This window comes from Archocentrus centrarchus, chromosome 22 (genome assembly GCF_007364275.1).
Source record: "Archocentrus centrarchus isolate MPI-CPG fArcCen1 chromosome 22, fArcCen1, whole genome shotgun sequence".
NCBI classification, from domain to species: Eukaryota; Metazoa; Chordata; class Actinopteri; order Cichliformes; family Cichlidae; genus Archocentrus; species Archocentrus centrarchus.
In genome coordinates, this window is record NC_044367.1 from 3860683 (window position 1) to 3874964 (window position 14282).

The window sequence follows — 14282 nt, forward strand, 5'->3', positions numbered from 1 at the left end:
TTGTGTGTGTGTTTCTCTGTGTGTGTGTTTGTTTAGGACATTTAACACTTTTACTACTTAGTATTCAAACAGAAATTATACCAGTAATGAAGTATGAACATAACAAAGCTCTTCAGTGGAGACTGAATAGTGGATTTACTTTAGCTGGAGTGTGAGAATGACCTGATGTTAGCTTATGAAGACTTTCTAAAATTAGTTTGCTTTGTAAACTCATTAATTCAAATCCCTCCTACAACTGACTGGACTGAGTTCAACATGCAGCTCAGTAGAAACAATAAAAATGTAGTCAAACAGAAATAAATGCTAATATTTAAACAACTGAGTTAAAAGTTGCGTGTGACTGTAACAAAGTAGGACTGTTTCTTATGTTAAACAGCAATAAAACCAGCAAACTAAAGAAAGTGTAGAGTGCTAAGTGCGATGATGTGTTGCTGTCTGTGTTGCAGGCTGCAGCCGTTCATCAGTGGACAGCCCAGCAAAAAGGTGGCCGTGGAGCAGGTAAGCTTCTGTTCATCTTCACCACATCTCCTCTGCCTCCTCTTCTTCACTAAAACCCTCACTTGCCCCGCTGCTCTTGAAATGCGCAAGACCTCAGTCAGTCACTCAGACAGATGCCACACTCGCTCAGCTCCTCCTTTGGTTCACTTTATTATACACACACTTTGTTTTGTTGCCAAAGCAGCTCACGCAGAGAATGATCTGTGCTCTGTGAGTAAGAGCAAAGAAGGAAAAAGCAGACATTTACAGACACGGAGCACTTTGAAGGCTCAGAGTGGCCTCGATATTCCTTACAGTGAAAGTGGATGAAGCAAACAGATTGACGGTCCAGTGCTGTCATCACTGCTGCCGCTTGCTTTACTTCATAAAGCTCTGGATCTGCTTTTCCTGCGTCGTCTGTACGAACAAACAGGGAAGCAGGTTAGACAACAAAAAAGGCTTTCCACTAAAACATCAAACAATTGCACACAATTTTTTTTTTTGGAGGGATGCAACCAGTGCTGTCAGGTGAAAATCTCCGAGTTGTACTGCACTGTGGGTAATGTTACAAATCAGTGAGCAGGAAAGCTTTACGGGAAATTGAATTTCTGCATCAGCATGAGAAAGTGCCTGGATTTATCACATTTTTTTCACATGGGTTGTCATAAATGGTTTCTCAATTGAATTTGCCATTACATATTATGATGAATGATTGTATATAAATGTGTTACCAATCTCAGTAAAGCAGACGCTCTGGCCGTTATTTGTGAATTCAAGGTGAACACCACAGCTTGTGAGGGTGAAAAAGGCTAGAAGGCTATTTATTTTTCCTGCTCTGACCAAAGCTTGTTGCTTCAAACTGAGGATATAGTTGCAGTTTGAAGCTTGTTGCTCCAAACTGCTTGAGGCTTTGTGTGGAAAAACAAAACAAAAAAAAAAGTACAGCCCATGATTCAGTAGCTTATAGAACAGTAACTTTGATTTTCTGTATGACTTTATCAGTCTCACTGCGGAAGAATGTTTTCCTGCTTTTCTTGACAGCGTTGCTTCAGTTTTTTTGAGATTTGCAGGCATGTTTTTCTATAAATCTTTCTGAAGGTCCCTCCACAGCATTTCAGTCAGGTTGGGGTCTGGACTTTGACTGGGCCGTTGCAGCACTTTGGTTCTTTTCCCGTCATGTTGTAGATCTGCTGCTGTGCTCGGGTTTACGGTCATGTTGCAAGAGCCATTTTCAGCTTTAGCACCGGCCTCTCATTTGGCTCTAGAATACTTTGGTATGCAGAGTTTATTGTCCACTCAGTGCTTGCAAAGTGCCCAGGTCTTGTGGCTTGTTCACATGCAGTTTAACAAAGCTAAGCTGTGCTGCCATGTTCCTTTTCTTTCTTTCTTTTTTTTTTTTTTTAGAAAAACAAGGTTTTCTCTTTGTAGCCCTCCCAAACAGCCATACTTGTTCAGTTTCTAATTGTGCTGTCATGAACTTTAACATCTTCCGTGCTAACGGAGGCCTGTAGTATTGCTCAGTCTGACCTTGGGGTGAGTTTGCTGGGACATCCACACCTGGGAAGACTGGCAACTGTCCTGAATGATTGTTTGGAAATGGCCTTCTTACCTTTTCCCAGATGGTCAGCAACAGTTGCTTCTTGAAGATCATTGTGTGGTGACACACACCTGAATGCTTCAGGCCAGCAAACTGTCAAAACCTGTGCTTTTATAGAGGTACTCACAGTTGATTTTAGTTTTTGTTAAATAAATAATGACACGGTATAATATGTCATTTTCTATTGCTCATGAGGTGAGGTTGTATGTACCCAGTTTTAGCACCAGGTGCAGGAGCAGATTATTTTTTATTACATCCTGATACATAAAATCTCTGAACTGAAAGATGGTGTACTTCCTTATGTCACACACACACAGATACTGGTTAAGAAGTGCTAAGTAACAAACTAATAAAATACTAGTACACTCAGCAAAAGACTGACAGGCTTCTTGGATTAGCTGCAGTTGTCTGTCTACATCCACCCAACAGTCAAAGCTGTCACACCCATCAAACCCTGAACTCTGAACAGGTCAGTTATAAAATACCTGCATGCAGTTGTTTAGAAATTGAAAATCAACTACAGAGACCAAAAGTGTTTTGTTTTTTTTGTTTTTTTTTTTAAATGTTGATTTCATAGCTGATGTTCAGCGTTTTAACACTGGAGTCTGTGAGGATTGACTCCCTTTTGGAGTCATTCAGAGAACTGCAGCGTTTGGTACTCCTACACTGGTTTACTGTATCAGCTCTGCATGTCCTGTGACCTACAAGTCAAGAAGTGGACTTGCATGATTAGTTATTTCTTGTGGAGTTGCTGTGTATTATTATGATCTCTAGCCACAGTCATAAATCACCAACTAAATAGTTTTCTGATAAGTCAATGCCCCCTATTAGTTTTTTGGGTCACATTAAATTATGAATTATATTAATTAGAACTATTGTTAGAGACAGCTATGAAAGTGCTGACAACAGCATACTTAAAAGTTGCCGTTCCTAATAGCTTGTTATTGTTTAGCTGGTATCATCATGGAAAATGTATTCACGTGCATTCTTTGTGATACTGAATACAGTGTAACACTGCAGAAACCCTGAATGGAGCTCAACGACTCAGAGGAATAACATCAATCAGGCTTTGGATACCCACGTAGTAGTTGTTGGTTGGATGCATTTTTGTTGGTTTTGGTCTTTTTATGGGTTTGATTGGCAATAACCAAACTGCCAGGAACTTGTGACTGTAACAGATTCTGAGTCTGTGTCAGGCTCTCCTGCTTGGCCAATAAAAGCTGATTGCTGATTCCAGAGCAGGCAGCAGGAAATGACTCAGGCCGTGTGAGGGGTGAACCTCTCTGTGTCTTTGTTTGCCCTTTCTTTATTACTCCTCCTTTACTCTGTTTGTTTCTTCAGGCCACTGACTGCCCCCACCCCCCACCCACACACACACAGACACACACAGACACCCAGATACCCTCATTAAACATGAACATTAAAATGTCTTAAACAGCAGCTTCAGGGGTATTTTGTATTATCACCCTGCAGTGATAGGCTTCTGTTGGCCAGTTGCCGATCAGAGAGTGTGTATACGTTTACTAATGTGTCCTGTCAGCTCTGCTAAACCCAGTTAAACTTCTCGGCTTTGAGCAGTTAGTTTCCAGATGTCCTCATTCTGACCATTTATAGCTTCACAGCTTTCCATTCAGAAATGGGGCAGTCCCTGCTGCTTTGATTCTTAATTTGATTTAAATTGGACTTCGTTTAAGTCGAGGGTGGCGTTACAAGTTTCAAAGTCTTAAATTTAGCTTTCTTGACTCCATCAGCCTTACTTTTCTCCGTATCTCATTTTACACATCCCTAACAGTGTTTTAATCCCTTCTCATTCTCATTTCTTATTTAATTCATTTCTCTCTTTTTTCATTACTTTTTCCATGTTCCTCTTTTTTTTTTTTTTTTTTTAACCACTCTGTAGAGAAGCAGCAGGAGTTCGTCTCGGTGTGCGGGGTTTGGGAAGTAAAAGTGTTATTTTCTTATAGATGAGATCAGCTGACTGGCAGTCGGACTATTTACAGGATTAAGCGGATGAGAAATCCTGTCAGTGGAATCATAAGTATAAAATATGAGCTCCGCTGCCAGCAAATATCTGGTTTTAGAGCAGGGCTTCTCTCCTCCAGGCAGCTCCATCTCCTCACTTCTTGCTGTGGCCTGTGTGCAGAGCAGAACGGTCGATGATTGTTAATTGTTGAGAAATATCCCGGGTTATAGGAGCCGCGATGTTGCCATTGGAGACACAATGGCAAAAAAAAAAGATGTTGCCTGGTGAGATGCAGCTCTGAAGCCCAAATCAAAACTTTTCAGTGACAGCAAGCAGGTGTCCCTACAGATTAGCTTGTAGGGGTAGAAAAAAATTAATAAAAAACAACTTTAAACTAAAGTGTGCACATTTTTGAATGAAACCGTTGGGCTCTTGTGGTATTAATGATGTTCAAAAAAGAGAGTTGTGTTTCTAAGTTGAGGAAATTAAGGATGTCTCTGAAACTGTGAGCTGCGGCTAAAACTTGGTGAAAAAAACATGCTAAACCAGCAAATTGTTGGCTTTTTAAAATCTCCCACTCTTTTCTTTCTTCATTTCACTTTATGCATCATTCCCTCGAGTCCCGCAAATCTCTGCCTGCTTTCTGTTTCCTCATTTCTTCCCGTTATTGCTTCACTCCGCTGCTGTCCTCTTTTCCCGTCACTCTTTTCATATTTCCTCTCTTTCCTCCACATTCCTTCCAATCCCTTCATCTCTCTCCTCCTCCTCCTCCTCCTCCTCCTCCTCTCCCGGCCTTTGTCTCCCTCTCCATCATGTGCTGCTGGCAGCTCTGAATAGAGTAGCTCAGGGAGCTCAGGCTCTGTCAACTAGGAAGAAAACATTGCCACAAGGGGCTGGGTCAACAAGGCTTGTTACTTAGCAACCCCCCCTTACCTTCCCTTGGGAACTGGAAGCAAACGGCCGTCGCCATTGGCTGCGGCTGCTCGTAGCTCGCAGCTCATGTTATGTAATGTTGCCATTTCATTCCAGCGACGGGGCCAGATTGCAGAGAGATATGTGCTTTGGGTGTTGGTTGCCAACCTTTTCTGTTTCTGTTCGTTGCTTTACAGTAACTGATTTCCATCACCCTCTCCAGTGACCCAGCATTTAGTCTGTACATTTTTTTTTTTTTGAACCGGCCGAGGCAGGAAATGATGTTTACTACGCAGAACTTGAAACTGGCCCAGCTGTTCTCCGCTGCCCTTTCCCCTCTACGTCTACTCCATTTAGGCTGAGCATCAGGCTGGAGGAGGCAGCAGACAGCTCAGTTAAGAGATGTGGGGATTTTCAAAGAGGCTTAGAAATCTGAAAGGGGTGATGAGGTCACAGGAGGAAGGGCTTTGAACTGCAGGCAGCCTCACTGGGGTTGCAGCTATGGCCTGCTTATGCAAGCAATAGTCTTGGCAAGTGATGGCCGAATCTGTTTGAAGTAGCGTCCTCAGAGAAGCTTTCTGGACAGCGATAAACCACATGATGTGCACCATTTTTAGCTCGTCCTGCAGAAACACGGTGACCTCCTCATTCACCCCAGGAGAAGACCTTTACTGTCCTAAAACTGATGCACAAAGATGAAGCCACAAAAGGCCTGTGTGTAATCTGACTTAAGTTCTTCATTCACATGAATTCACACATGGATGCTGATAACGCACACATGTAAATGAAATTTGAATTGTGTAACTGCTTCCAGTCAGTACTACAAACAACTGCAAACTCTGCAGTGACTGCGATTGCAGAAATTTACACACATCTGATGAGTTCTATAAATGGAAAAACTTTCCCAGCATTTTGTGCGAGATGAAGGATTTCAGGGCTTCAGATTTTTGTTACATTTTTATGTTAAATGTTCCAAATGTGAGTGACAGGTGTGGACTGCAGGCAGAGAGTGTAACACCTGGACTCTTTACTACAGAGTCTGTAAGAATTTCACATTTTTATTGGTCAGATCACGGGACAGTTATCCGCTTCGCCTCAGTCCACTCCACAGATGCAGTGACAGCCCCGTTTACCCCCCCACCCATGAAGTGATTTCCACTACAGCATCATGTTTTTAATATAATGTTGTTTGAGGGAACCAAAGAACGTTGTCTCTTGCATACAGAGATTTCTCTGGATTCTTTGAATCTTTTAACGATATCATGAAATCCCCAAATTCATTACGTTGTAAAATAATAATCTGAAGAATTTGGTCATGCAGTCTATCAAGGTGTGGTTAACCCCTCCCTGTCTTCGCTTCAGCCTCTCTGGGATGCTTTTTTTCTGAAGTGGCATCAAATTCAAAACACATATCTATGGCTAAATAATATAAATTAAATTATAGGGTTTCCAAATCATTGCATTGCATAACTTTAAAAAAAAAAAAAAAAAAGTTATCCTGTGCACGAGTAACTGCAGGCTAACCGATGTCTGCATCTTCACACCAATAAAAGCTTCTGAGGGCTCGTATTCCCCGGTTGCGTTCTCACTCCTAACAAGCAGTTGCCTTGTTAGAGGGCCGAAACTTAAAGTCAGCCAGAACTGTAAATATTCCACTGCTGTAGAGCCTGCTTTGAACATGCAGCATGATATTTGTAGTGCAACATTATCTGTGTGTAATTACGAGCAGTAATGCCTAATAGTTCACACCAGCACAAAGAAACTTCTCGTCTGTCCCTCGCCACAGCTTCCTCTCCTCTTATCCTGACCCATTTAACAGCTCTCACCTCCTAATTAGTCTGGAGCACCGTGTTTATGCTGTTATGTTTTCGTTTTAATTATTTTTTTATTTCCCCACGTTATGACCGGTGTTCTGCGGCAGCTAATGAGGCGTCCAGCTCCTGTGACGAGCTGGGGAGGTTAAAGCCAGCTGGTTTCCACTGCGAGAAAAAGAACAAACAAAAGAGAGAGGAAAGGATAGCACTGTGTGTTTGAACTGGATATGTACTGGTTTTGATTTTTTTTTTTTTGGTTTTCTTGTACAATCTTTGGGTATTTATCCAAATCTTAGGATGGAAATTTTAAATCTAAGCCAAACAAGAAAAGGAACAAAAAGAGAGAAGGATGCAGTGTGAAAGGATGTGGGCAGATTTTTTTTTTTTTTTTAAAGGAGAAAATAAAAGAAAGGTGGGAGGAAAGTAAGGAAGGATGGAGGAGGAAATGAAAGGTCAATTGAAGGAGGAGATGGCAGGAACGAAAGGCCCCAGCAGGAGCTCCAACAGGCTTTTGCTGAGGAGAAAAGAAATATCTCTCCGTCACACTGTGGACCCTCCACCTGCTTCTGCTCCAGCTTTATAATTAGCCCTGGCTCAAAGGAAAGCAATAATGTGCAGGTTCCCTTGTAGCTGCGGTTGTAAAACTGCATGACGTGTTCCCTCTAAAGAAAATATTTTTATTCTAAAGCTAAAGAGATCTGCAGCATTTGGAGCGGGCAAGATGTGCCTCAGTTTAGATGTTGTATTATTCTGCAGCTTATGGCAGGCTGGAAAGAAGGAAAAATAACCCCGTGCACATCCGGCCTCCCTGGTGCAAAAGTCTGTTTGATATGCGTGAGTTTCATCATTAAGCTAAATACATAAAACTGAGATTGAAGTTGAGGAGTGGTTCTTCAGAGTGAGACTGGATGTACTCCAATGTTTTCCAAGGGGAAATTTTCTTTGTCATACAGGGCTGAATGTATCGTCACCAGGTGTACTAAGTGCACCTGAGTTTAATTTGGTTCGGCTACTATGGAGTCATGTTGACACACTGACATCGGCGACATCAAGCTGTACGCCAAACATGCGGAGCAGGTCACTAACTTGACTCCCAGTGGTAGGTGACTTATTAGGCCTGGATGGACAAAACATTCTCCTAGCTGTTAATACAGCAGAGAAGATGCAGCCCTACAACAGAAGCTCCCCTGCTTGGATCGTTGTCGGCACGTTTTAATATCTGGTCGTGTTTCCTGCTCGCAGCTTTCCTTATTTTCCTAAATGCTGCACTTCTGCTTTCGGTTTGCTGTTTTCTTCTTTGCTTGTGTTTCTTCTGTTTGCAGGTGCAGTGTGGAGAAGCTCAAAGCGCCACCACAAACTTCTCCGTAGCCAGCTGCAGCTTTACTAGAAACCTAAAACCAAACCATTCGTTTAAAGATTCTCACCTCGTGCACTAAAAGGGGAAAATTGATAACGGCTGTTTTCCATAAATACACTGATCAACCATAATATTTTAGTTTTTCCACTAATTTGTACGTTCTCTCACATCCATTCCTGTAACATGATGCAGGTACCCCTCATGTAGGCAGTCAGAACTCTGGGCACGTCTGCGTTCCAGTGTAGTAATGTCTGGCAGTATGATGATGGCAGCAGAAAGGGTCCCTTTGCGTTTAGGGGTGCCGGCTTTGTTCGAGAGCATTCCACGGATGCTTGGCAGTAGGGTCTGTGGGGGAGGTTGGAAACTAACTCAGGGGCTTTTTTCCTGTGTTACTCAAGTTATCCTTGAGTGGTGTTTGTAGTGGGGCGTGTAGCGATTACTTCTGGGTGCTTGATGGGTGTTACTGAAATCTAAAATATAACATTCATGACAGAAGGAAGCTTTGAATTTCTGCTGCTGACATTTGTTTCATCATTGGCTCCATTGTTGGAAAATGGTCACCTCAGAGTCCTTTCCTTCCACTGTTCCAGCCCCCCCACCCCACCCCAAACCATTTGTTTGCTTTCTCCTGCTGCTGCCGTCATACTGCCTACATTTCCTGCAGTTTCAGGTGGGTTGATTTCTGATCAAAAACAACTCTGTTTTTGCCTCTCAGCATGCAACTGGAAAGACTCTGCTGCTATAGAACCACCTGCAGTCGCCCTGGAGGGGGAATTTGTCACATCTAACCATGAAACATTTGACAGCTCAACCCAGACAATGTGAAGAGGGTAAAATGCAAAAAAAAAAAAAAAAAAAAAAAGGGGCACTCTAATTACATTTTTGTCCCTTGTGCTCACCCTTAGCCCTTCACTTTTAATTTCACAGGCTTTTTCTTTTTTTATGAACTTTGAAGGGTGTTTTTACCCCGAGGCTCCGATTAATTCTCACCCTTTCATATGATACCAAGTACAATGTGGACTATGCAGATTTAAAAAGGCAGAATCTAAAATGAGGTAATAATACGTTGTAAGATAAGGTTGTGGTCACGCTCTGATGCTGTATTTAGTCATATGTGGAGAGCTGCAACAAATGAAACCTCTCACCTGCCCTACAGCTCACACCATCACTGACGCTACACTGTTTGTTATTTTTTCATTTTAAAGGAAGTGGGGCATACGAGATCAGATCTGGCTTAGATTTCCCGACGGCAAACTTGTGTCCTGCCGAGGAAAATATTAAAAATACTCCACGATGCATGTCTGCTCACAAGCAACAATATTTCCTGTTTGCACAGATCGCCTGCTCCAACCCCCTGCCGGTGCCCGTCGAAGCCCCGGCTGGCGGCGTGGTGGTGGAGAGTGGGCCGGTCGTGTATGACGACGTCCCCGCGGATGAGGAAGAGGATGAGGAGGATGAGACTTGTGTCAGCGCCTTGGAGATGTTGGGCGGCAACGGTGAGTTTTAACACGCAGTTTTGTTTAACCTATCAGTGTTTGGCCAGTCATATTTCTACCCATCACACCCGTACTGCTGAAAAGGGTTTTTTAATTTTTCTAAGTGGCTACATAAACAATCAGGCAAAATATTAAAACAGAAACCTGAGAAACTTTCTGCTGACTGAGGCGACAGCTTAGTGCAGACCTAATTTAATACCTGAAAACAACAGAAGGGGAAAAAAAGACATCACATCCAACTAAATTTTATGTTCCTTTCTGATTAAACATTTTCATCTTTTGGAGATTAGTATGACACCAAGTCTCCTTAAAATTTTCATTAGGCTTGTTGATAAAAGCAGAGCCAGACTGTATCACATTATTTTTCTCTAATTATATTATCATGGAGTAAGTTGAGGAGTTCAAGTATCTCTGGGTTTTATTCACAAAAAATAGAAGAAGAGAGCGGGAGGTTGGCAGACTGATGCTATACTGATCTGTTGTTTTTAAGCTCATTGTGAGCACAAAAATTCAGTTCAGTTCAATTTATTTTATTTATATAGCGCCAAATCACAACAGTCGCCTCAAAGCGCTTTGTATTGTGGGTGAAGACCCTACAATAATTACAGAGAAAACCCAACAGTCAAAATGACCCCCTATGAGCAGCACTTGGCGACAGTAGGAAGGAAAAACTCCCTTTTAACAGGAAGAAACCTCCATCAGAACCAGGCTCAGGGAGGGGGGGTCATCTGCTGAGAGTGGTTGGGCTGAGGGGAGAGAAAGACATGCTGTGGAAGAGAGCCAGAGATTAATAACAATTAATGATTAAATGCAGAGTGAAGTATAAACAGAGTAAAAAGAGGTGTATAAAAAGAAACAGTGCATTATGGGACACACACACACACACACACACACACACACACACACACACACACACACACACACACACACACACACATACACACACACACCCCTCCTCCCCAGCAGCCTAGGGCTACAGCAGCATAACTAAAGGGTGGTTCAGGGTCACCTGATCCAGCCCTAACTATAAACTTTATCATAAAGGAAAGTTTTAAGCCTAATCTTAAAAATAGAGTGGGTGTCTGTCTCCCGAATCCAAGCTGGGAGCTGGTTCCACTGCTCTCTCTTTCTAGTCCCTGTCAGTACTCTAGCTGCAGCATTTTGGATCAGCTGAAGACTTTTCAGGGAGCTTTTAGGACAGCCTGATAATAATGAATTACAATAGTCCAGCCTAGAAGTAATAAATGCATGAATTAGCTTTTCAGCATCACTCTGAGAAAGGATGTTTCTAATTTTTAAAATATTGCACAAATGCAAAAAAGCGGTCCTACATATTTGTTTAATATGTGCATTGAAGGACATATCCTGGTCAAAAATGACTCCAAGATTTCTCACAGTGTTACTGGAGGCCAAAGTAATGCCATCCAGAGTAAGTATCTGGGGCAAAGCCATAAAACCGTTGATTTGCCAATCAATCTATATTCCTACCCTCTGTGGCTACATGCTGTGGGTAGTGACAGAAAGAGATCCCTGATACAACGCCTCCTCCGTGGGGTATCTGGATTCAGCCTTAACAATAGGCTGAGGAGCTCAGGCACACAACAGGGTCTCAGAGTAGAGCTGCTGCATCTATGCTAACAATAACTGCTACATTAAAAACATGATTAATTATCAGCTTTTTTGGTGGACTAATTGTTCCTGAGAAATCACAGTGAACTGACAGAAAGCAATTTGAACTCAGGAGACAGGCAGCGTCTTTAACTTGGAGGAAAATGATCCTCGATGAAAGGGAGAATCCAGCACTGCAGTTTCCCATCGCTTCATCTTAATATTTGACTTTAGTTGACACTCAGAGTGGCAGACTGCTTTGTCACTTCTCCGAGAGCCAAAGTGTGTCTGGACTGTGAAACATTTGGAATCGTTTTTTTAATGAATCTGCCTCTTTGGGTCTTGGCTCTCTTTCTGCTCGGACTCCTGGCACGTTTTAATGAGCCCTCGGTAAGATTAAATTTCTTCACTTTATGTCTCTGCCTCTTAAACTTTAAGGTCTGACTGCTGCAATAAAAAAGTCCTGAGCGGTTTAATTGATTCCCGTAGGGGGGGCTCTTTGTTTATACTTGGCCAGAAGGTCAGGGTCAGCCTCTACCAGCCTCTGAAGCTGGCAGACACTTGGGGACAGTTGAGCCAGATGGACGCCTGCAGACGCTGGAGATGACACCAGAGTCTGCTGGGTAATGAACAGTTTCAGTGTTCCTCTCCAGCAGAGTGAAGCGTGACCTGTCATTGCTCTTCCTGAAGCTGCAGCACAAAGAGAATCTTCATTGTGTTAACCTGCTTCAAATCTGTGAAAAATGAAGTACATGTAGTACCACTCAGGTACACACAAGAACATCTTTTAAAACCAAAATTTTGGGGGTCTCTTTTATTTACGTCCTCTACTTTTAGTTCTTACTGTTAAACTACAGTTGCAAGCATAGACTGTATATAAAAGATGGATGTCCAGATGGATGAGTTTTAATATTAATATTAAGATACAACTTGACTTTTCTGTCCACATCAACAAAAAGTGAAAGTTGGTAAACTTCATAAAAGAAATAGTAGAGAAAATAAAAACTTTGTGGTCTGAAAAGTTTTGGCACATTTGTAGCACCAGGCTTTATGCATGCATGCTGCTCAGAGGCTGCTGTAGAAGTTTAATTATTTCATACTGACTTGAGATGCCACCAGCTGACTGCAGTTTCCCAAGATCTGAGCAAAGTTTGTTAAAGCCGTTTGGCTCCAGACCTTTAGGACAAGAAAGAAAGTGAAAGGTTGTTATGCAGATGTGTCTAAATAAAACGGTCTGAAGTTCTTTTATACATCTTTATTCAAATCTTACCAACTCATCTCCACTGATACATTTCACGTGGTTTTCAGAGTGCATCAGATTTCAACATCAGCTCATCATTGTGCGTTTGGTATCTAATTCCTCTCTGTGTCTGCCACCCTCCAGATTATGGCTGTGATGGAGATTACGACGATGGATTCTAGCGGCAGCCCCGCGAGCGCGGACAGTTTTGATCTCCCAAAAGAATGAAATGTTTACTATCAGGGACACTAAGTGGCTGCGGCTACAGATGGAAGCTGCAATATGGAGCAGAATGAGGAATACCCGTCAGGACAAACGCGTGCAAGTAAATGATCATTAAGCTCCTCATTCCATTTGGTGTCCCAGCTGGACTGAACTGGGAGGACACACTGCTTGGATGCTACCAGAGATGTTTAGATGGAAATGAGTGGTGCATATGTGTTTATCAGTGCAGGACACTGGCAGACTGCAGTGATAACACTGCACAATCAGGGGTTGTGCTTCCAGTTAGAACTGGTTTGCTTGGACGGTTGAGGCTAAAAGTTGAACTGCAACAACCTGTTAACGAATCAGAAGAGTCTACGCTGGTAGACACTTGGCAATATTTTTGATTTACCTGACTGTAAACTGCACATCTTGGTTCTACTGGCAGAACAGTTAATGAGTTAATGAACAAAATCATGTGTACAGCAACTTCTAGCAGCTCGAGTTAAAACCGGGCTTAACTTTTGGACAGCTAGACTACATCTGACTACATTTGAATGCATCATAAAGCTCTGACCTGTAAGGTTATGGACACCAGACCTTTGAGGGGTTGGTTTTAATGTTGTGGCTAATGAGAGCACTTCCTCAAATGCTGCAGAAACAGTGGTCATAAATGTAGACCTATTAAACAGATATTACCGTTTAACTGAGCCCAATTTTAAAGTGTATTTCTCCTGACCTGCAAATTATAAACCAGTGTTAATCAGTACTCTGCTTGGAGCCCATCGGAGGATGAATGATCAAGAGTTTGTCCCTCAGATGGTGGAGTGCAGCAAAAACAAGCAGATCACGACCTATTCTCCTTAAATGTGCATTTTGAACTCATAACACTTAACTGTGTGCGACTTCCTCTCAACTATAGCATCCTTGAGAAACAAGCAGGTAGCGTGAGATCAATCATCAGTATTTGCCAAGTTCAGTCATTTCTAGTTCAGATCGGTATTTATTGATGCCTTAGCTGCTTAGCAGACAGACGCGTGCTGCCTGCTTTACCCAAAGTATTACATACACGTTGCCTTTGATATATTTAAGCAATCACAGGTTATGTACGAGTGTGTAAGGATGTAATTTTAATTTCAGGCTGAATTAAATATATGGAATTTGATATTTGGATTTGTTTTGATTGTTCTGTTGACCTGGTTTGAACTTGTCTTAATTATTTCTTGACGTAATTGCTTATCTATTATCGATCATCTGATTTACATTAAATGTCCCTTACAATGTCCTGTTGCAGGCTACAGAGGCATTCAAAGTCAATGTGTAAATACTGTCTCTGCAAGATTATATTTTCCAAATAAATAAGGGAGTTCAGTCAGAGTACGGTAGGTCTATTTTTTTTGTGTTGAAATGTTGAAGTGTGGCCTTTTCACTAATGAGACATCTTGGTTCACCTTGACTGATTGCTGCTGCTGCTGCTAGATCTTCATGTTCCATCTACATAATGTTGTGTACCTTTACTCCTACAATAAAAACACACTAAATGGACAAAAACATTTGTCTTTTTAAGAAATGTCGAGTGACCATGTAAATGCTTTTTCCGCATCAAGTTTGCTG

At 42.0% G+C, this 14282-nt stretch overlaps 1 protein-coding gene across 1 annotated transcript in view; it reads left to right on the top strand.

Annotated features, from left to right (window-relative positions):
• Positions 1-14043, top strand: part of LOC115801393 (transcription factor IIIB 90 kDa subunit-like) — a 123913-nt gene extending 109870 nt beyond the window's left edge. The window contains 3 exon segments of the mRNA XM_030759184.1: positions 447-498; positions 9457-9616; positions 12609-14043. Of these exon segments, the coding sequence (XP_030615044.1) occupies positions 447-498; positions 9457-9616; positions 12609-12646 (250 nt within the window). The 3' untranslated portion in view covers positions 12647-14043.
• Positions 14044-14282: the final 239 nt, after the last annotated feature.